The sequence below is a fragment of the Falco cherrug genome, chromosome 2 (genome assembly GCF_023634085.1).
Source record: "Falco cherrug isolate bFalChe1 chromosome 2, bFalChe1.pri, whole genome shotgun sequence".
Classification (NCBI taxonomy): Eukaryota; Metazoa; Chordata; class Aves; order Falconiformes; family Falconidae; genus Falco; species Falco cherrug.
The window spans coordinates 83,558,746-83,565,885 of NC_073698.1; the positions used below are offsets into that span (position 1 = coordinate 83,558,746).

General features: G+C 56.6%; 1 protein-coding gene across 1 annotated transcript; it reads right to left on the bottom strand.

The window, feature by feature from the left end:
• Positions 1-3,278: 3,278 nt before the first annotated feature.
• MID1IP1 (MID1 interacting protein 1) lies at positions 3,279-5,274 on the bottom strand. The gene is made up of 2 exons (XM_055703159.1): positions 4,961-5,274; positions 3,279-4,524 (listed from the first exon to the last, which is right to left on the bottom strand). Exon 2 carries the CDS (start codon positions 4,378-4,380, stop codon positions 3,886-3,888), a length of 495 nt encoding a protein of 164 aa, XP_055559134.1. The 5' UTR covers positions 4,381-4,524; positions 4,961-5,274; the 3' UTR covers positions 3,279-3,885.
• Between the last annotated feature and the right edge of the window lie 1,866 nt (positions 5,275-7,140).

Below are 7,140 nucleotides of genomic sequence, written 5' to 3' on the forward strand. Positions count from 1 at the left end.
ACAACAAAAGGCAGATATCTTGATTTATTTAAAACCTTCTGCAGGAAAAAGCTTTCAGAGGGAAAGCAGGAAGATGACAGCATAGCCTGACTCAGCCTCATCTGCCCCCTTCCACCAAGCACTGACCAGAGACTGCCCTTTGCAGCAGCAGGAGGGGCTTGTGTGCTGGGGAGGAGGCCAAGGAGAAATGCAACCCAGCCGGCCAAGGGACTGCAGCAGGGGGGTCTAGTCCAAGTGGGTGTCAAGATACTGATTTCAGACTTTTTAATCTGCTCCTGGGCAGAAAGGGATGTGGTGGCCCACTTCTGGAGGGGAACAGAGAAAACCTTGTGGTGCCAGAGGCAGATACGGTTCCTGAAACGCACACATAAGCCAGCACAGAGCTGCCATCGGTTCAGGACAGCAGGCAGCAGTCAAAGCAGCCTTTGAAAGGCTGTCGTTCCCATGGAACTCATGCCCATCTCCAATGCCCTTATTTTTATACACATATATACATGCCTTGAGACAAACACTTGTTTTCCCTCCTTCCCCTCCCCCCCCCCCCCTTTGCTCTTCTTTTGTATACACAAAAATAAATAAGAGTTGACTCATAAACTATAATAGCACGTACTGGGCACTTTTAGATATTAACTGATGCTTCCCACGAGCTATGTCCTTGAGGCTCCTTGGCTGTAACATACCTTCCGCTGTAATCAGTTTGTAAGTGCAAATTGTTCTGAATTTCATTGTTTATTACTCTTCCAATGTCTGCTTTACTGTATATTGAGTCTATTTCATTTAAGTGCGCTAAAAATGATGACTGCTTCTCACAGTGCAGGTGTATATTCCCCTGGTTTGTACATGGTTACTGTAGTTTGGCAAGTTGTCGTTTTGTTCACACGTGGCTTGGAAATAAAGCCACTTAACAAAGTATTTGACATCATAAAGATACTTTTACATTAGACTGATGTCATTTGTCATTACCACTTACAAGTATCAGAACCACTTTACCGAGGAAGACTAAAGGGTTTTTGAACTGGGTATCCAATCAAGAGCACTTAAAATGATCCAGTCTTGCAAAAGAAAACTTAACTCCTAATAATAAACCCTGTATTGTACAGCATCACTCATGGAAATTTTTCCCTAGTCAGCATCTAACACACAAAATCTGTGCGTTAAGACTCTGCAAACTCATCTTTGCTTACTGCAATGTCAGGAGCTAGCATTTACATAATTCCCTGCCCAGCCCACCTTTTAGGCCAAGTTGTTTTCCACAGCAGCCAACAGCAAAGTCACATCCCTTGCCCTTTGCATGAGAAGTACAACCCTGGTTTTACCTGTTGTTTTTTCCCCCCCCCTCTTCACCACCAGATTGCTGCTTTGATCCCAAGGGCCTCAATCCTCCCCCATGACCTTGAAAAAGTGGAATTCTAAAGCATTTCCCAGTTGGGGGTGTGGCAGTATCGCTGCTGTTGCTGTGAGTTTGAGCAGTTTTTGCGGCGGCTGAATTGGGATTACCCAGGCTGCTGCCAGCCACGTGGCTGGGCCCCTGTATGGGAGCCATGTGCAGTTCAGCAACTGCGGGTTAGTCATTGGGCAAGGCAAACCCTTGAGTCACAGTATCACCCTACCTCCTCTCTTACCCAAAGCTTTACTTGTAAGGAAACGTCACCTCTGCTGCCAAATAGCCCTAGCTTGTAACCGCTCTTTCACCAAAACTTTTCTCATCTTTTTTTTTTTTAGGATGCAAAGGGAATGGATGTCATTAATATTCATGGTGATACCGCACTAATGCAATCCTATTTTTCTGATGTCACTCATAGTCTAAATCAACATGACATTGCCCCTTGTGCAACATTTAAACAGTATTGTCTAAATCCGCACCAGGAGAAGCTACCAGTTCAGAAGGAGTGCTGTTGAAACTGTTGTTGGCTGCTTTTGTCTGAGGTTTTACCAGCCCTCCCGAGCAGAGGTTGCAGTATGGTTTTCAGACAGCTGAGCACAAGGCAGAAGGGAGACATGCAGCAGAACAGGTTCTCCCTCTCATCCTCAGGAGAACAAAACTTTGCTGTCCAGCATAAGGCACTGCATCTTTTGCATCACTTTAGTTAAGACTGTAGCGAGACTGGCGAGCCGACATGTTAGGAAACCAGAGTAATCCCTCTCCTTGTTCCTGACATTTTTCCTGGCATCTTCCCAAGAGAGGAGGGGAAGAGGAGTTAAAAACCTTACAAAAAGAACAAGCATCGCCAAGCTGAAAATCATCTGTTCCTTACAAACTTCTTTACCCTAGAAGGAAAAAAAATCTTTAGAATACATATTTTCAAACACACATGCAGGCTGATTGTTTTAACAATACAAACGTCTGCCAACTAGTACCATGTCTGGAGTGCAGTGTTCTGCACTCTGCAGTGTTCTAGCAGTTGGGCTGAAAAACAAATTGCTGGGCAATACCTGAATTTAAGCAAGAATATCCTTAAAGCGGAGAGAAAAATTCTTCTATTTTTAAAAGAAAAAAACCCCACCAAACAAGCCCTAAATCCGATGGCAATAATACAAAATGCAATTGCAGTATGTCTACAAACTTGGCATTTCAGTGCATGAGAAGAAAACTTCATACGTTATGTAAGGATGTACGTATTTATTAAATCGTTATCCTCTGTGATATGCACACATTGTAATCAGTAAGTACACTTTTAATATTAGAACATGATATAGACACCCAATTCCAAGGCACATTATTTCGCCAAATAAAAGAAAATAATGCAGAGAGAAAGAAATCAATACAACTTGGATAACATAAAACCAATTAATTACTTGTATCCAAGGAAGATTAGAGAGGAAAGAAATGCAAGAGAGAAGGGAGGCAAGTATCCCAGACCTGTTCCAAGGGATAGAAAAGAGCTCCCCACAGTACATTAAGATACTTCCCGAAAAAGCAAGTCATTCCTAGGCTTCGCTCCAACCTCCATGAATCTCTGCCTGCAAAGTAACCATGACTCCATCTTCTCAGATTCTGTTAAAGGGGCACTGACCTTCATGCCAGCATTCGCAAGGAGCAACTGGACTGTCCAGTTGGGAGCAGCTTATCAAACTTAGGCCGTGTATGGTGCAGTCAATATGGTCATTCATCCATTTTGGATACGCCAAGTTATCATCACTACCTAATCACTCCCTTCGGGGCGGGGGGGGGGGGGCGGGGTAGGTGTGGGAAGCCCACAAAACCCCCTCTCTTGCACACGAAGAGGCTTCTCCATCTAGTAAGGCAGCTCTGGAAATAACTTCGAACAACAGAAGAATTCCAGACGTTAAAAATATCATTTAATTAAGCATAAGTCATACCAAAAAGTTTTAAGTCACTTTTAGTTAATACATTTGCATTTATTTTAGAATATACTCTACATCTGAGTAAAAAAAGTTTAAATAAACTCCAGTACATGTACAACTGTGGGGACCTGCCATCCGTCCCCTGGCAGAGGGATGCTCGTTTGCTCACTGGGTTCCCTCCCGGGTATCGGAAGCAATTTTTATGTTTTGTTATGTTCATCGGCTTGTGTCGAGCCTCCTGTCTGCCAGCTACGCCACCGCCTCGCACGCGCACCGGTTCGGCACCCCCGCCCGGGGAGGCACAGCAACCGCTCGCCCCATACCCAATAATAAAAAAACCCAAACAAAGAAGGAAGGGGAGGGGGGAAATAATTAATGAGCTAGTATTGATTAATTTACATCTCTCTCTGGCTTGTGCGTTGGTAGAAAACCGGCTGCAGTCCCGGGAGCGCGCAGGGGAGCCGCAGCCCGGGGCACACGCAGGCCCCCACGGCGGCGGCAGCAGCGCCGGGCGGGTACGCGCCGCTCCCGCTCCCGGCGGCGTGCCGGGCGCCCCCTTCCCCCGCTCCCCCCCGGCGCTCACTGCCCCCAGCTGCTGAAGCCGATCTCCTGCTTGTATCTGTTGGTGAGGACGTTGGCCTTGCGGGTGAGCTTGGAGAGGACAGAGTGGAGTCCGCTGAGGTGATAGTGGAACTGCTTCTCCAGGTCCTCCTCTCCCTCGCCCTCCTCGGCGGGCCCGCCGCCCAGCTTGTCCTTCTTGCGGGCCGCCTCCTCGCCCGCCGGCGGCTGCACCACGCCCCACTCGATGTCGTTGCGGATGGACTTGAGCAGCATGTAGTGGCTGTACATGTCCCTACGGGAGAAGTAGGCGCCGGGGTCGCCGGGCGGCAGGGCGGCGTCCCGCTGCGGGCAGACGGCGCCCGCCGCGTCCAGCTCCTCCAGCAGCAGCGGCACGTCGCGCAGCAGGCTGGGCACCATCACCGTCTGGTCCATGTTGTTGACGGCGCCGATGAAGCGGTTCATGGCGTTGAAGAGGGAGTACTTCTGGCTGTACGAGTCGCAGATCTGCATCATGCCGGCGGGCGGGCGGGCGAGCTCAGCGAAGCGGCTCGGACCGCGGGGCTCCTCCGGCGGCGACCTCCTCCTGCTGCTCCTCGCTGGCGGCACCGCTCGCCCTCCGCCGCGGGCTGGGCTGGGCGGCTGCTGGCGAGCAGAATCCTGCTGGGAGGCAGCGGCCGGCGGCGGGGTTAGGGGCTGCTTGCCCTCCCCCAACCCGCCTTCCCTTCCCTTCCCGTCCCCTCCTGCCGGCGCCCTCGCCATCTTCTTCACCCCCCCCTTCCCGCCTTTATCCGCAGCCCCGTCCCCTTTTTTAGGCTTCCCCTCCGCGGCCCTTCTGTTCGCCCTTCCGCCCCCCGCTCCCCCAGCAGCCCTCCGGAGGCGCCCGGTGCAGCCGCCGGGGCTCGCTGCTGCCGCTCCCCTCCGTACAAAAAAAAAGGCGAAATGCAAAAAAATACCACCACCCCCCCCCCTCCCCGCCGCTCCCGCCGGGAGCCACGCGTGGCGCGGCGCTGGGGGGCGGCCGCGGGGAAGGCACCCCCGCACCGCGCCGGCGAGTCAAAATGGAAGCGGCGCCCAGCCGCCGCGGGGGAGGCACCCACCGTCTCCGGAGCCGTCAGCCCGCCGCCGCCCGTGGCCGCGCTCCCATCCCCGGCGCCGTATTTATAGCCCGTATCTTAAACCAAGGTGTTCCCCAGTGCCACCCCCCGCGCCGGCACGCCAGATAAAGGCGGCGGGCGGCTCCGCCTCTCGCCCCGCATCGGGGGAGGGCGCCGCGACGGGGAGGGCGCCGAGACCGCCCGGGACCGGGCCACATCCTGCTCCCCGAGCGGGAGCGGGCGGCGCGGGTTCGGCCTTCGCGGGGGAAACTGCGGAGCCGGGACCCCGGGCTCCCACCCCCCCCGTCCCCGTCCCGCGGCTGCAGCACCGCACCCGCACCCTGAGAGAGGGACGGGGGCTGCAGAGCCCCCCAGCCCCGCGGGCGGGGCACGGCGCCCTGACCGAGAAGGGCTTCAGCACCGCTGTCCGCTCACCCAGCGCCGGGGCCAGCGGCCTTGAGCCGGCGGGGCGCCAGCCGCCCCCTCCACGGCCCGGGCGGGGAGCGGGAGGCGCGGCCACGCTGAGCCGGGGCCGGGGAGAGTGATTGACAGCGCGGCCGGCGGGGACACGCGGGCTCCGCGTGCTGTCCGCGTTCGCCCCGGCCGCCCATTGGCTGCCGGGCGCGCGGCGAGCGTGACGGCCACGCCGCCCACCCCCCCCGCTCCGCGTGCCGCGGCGGCAATTAGAGCGGGCCGGCAGGGAGGGCGCCTCGGCCCGGCCCGCGTCGCCGCCTCCCGCCAGACCGCCGGGGAGCCGCGGCTGCCCGCTGTCCTCCCGCGCCCCGCCTCGCTTCGCCGTGCCAGCCCCGGGGCCGGGGGGGAGCGGGCGCGCCCCCCCTCGGACAGCCTTTGTCTGCGGGCCAGGGCTGCGGAGGGCCGCCTGCCAGCGGCCGCGGGGAGGCCGGCGTCACCCCACAGCCTCACCTCCGGGCCCAGCCAATCGGCGGCCCGCCCAGCGGCCCGGCTCCGCCACCCCCTGCCAATCAGCGAGCCTCGGCAGCAGCCAATCGGAAACGGCAACCCCCTCCGGCACACCCCCGCCGCCGGCTCGCGCGGCCCTGGTAACGGGCGAGTCGGCTGGTGGAGCAGCCGTGGGTCACGTGGGGCAGCACGGCTCGGGGGGAGGGGGAGGTGCGGGGTTGTGTGTGGGGCGCGTTGCCGTGGCAACGGATCAACCAACAGCCAGAGGCGGCCCCCCCCCGCTGCCGCCCCGCCGGGGCCTGCGCGGCGCCGGGGAAAGCCCGTGGCCGCGTCCCGGGTGGGCTCGGGGAGCCGGCGGGGCCGCTGGCCGCGGCGGGGCCCCAGAGCTCGGCTTCGCCCGCGGCAGCGGAGACCGGGGCTGGGCGGGCAGGAGAAGCCCGGCCCGAGCTGCGCGGCCTCGCCTGCCGTCCCTGCCGTGCCGGGTGCCGGGCGCTCCCCGCAGCCTCGCAGCCCCCCGGGGCTGCTGGCGGCCGCCCAGGGCCCGGCCCGAAGTCGGGAGGACGGTTCCCCAGGCACCGGGCGGCAAACCGGCTGTGTGAGAGCCGAGGTGGCAGCCGGGCGCCCATCGCCAGCAGCCCGGGCACGGCTGATACTTGGCGGCTAAGCAGCAGCAAGAGAGATGATACGGGGAGGTATAAAATTTCAGTCTGTTCGCAGATAATTTCCCGCAGGAAAAAAAAAAAAGAAGAAGAAAATAATCTCACCAGGCCAGAAAATTGGCCACAACATACATTTGCATCTTTATATAGACACACTGTGTCATTAATACAACATTAACAATTTTGCTGCCTTTAATTGAAATACAGTGTGTGCTGAACATTCAATAAATTGGAAGAAGCGGTAAATCTTCAGGAACAAGAAATCGGTTTACTGTCCAACGTTCCTGTCCAAATTAAAAAAATGAAACACTGAACAAATTAAAACTGAAGGCTGTGCCCGTGGTTAGAACTTGCTGGCTGGGGAGGAGAAAAAGTTGGTGGAAATAACCCAGTTTGAAGCTGCAAATGGGAGAAGTATGCAGTCATAGCAAAAGCACCAGATGAGGAAGTGCCGTGTCTTCACTGCACTGGTACTACACGAATTATGACCTGAGCATAAAATCATTTTCACCCCTGCCTGCCCTCCTTGTTTCCCACACGTATAGCCACACGGTCTGCTTCCACCTTTGACTGTGAATGTTACCTCGCTTTAGCGTAGC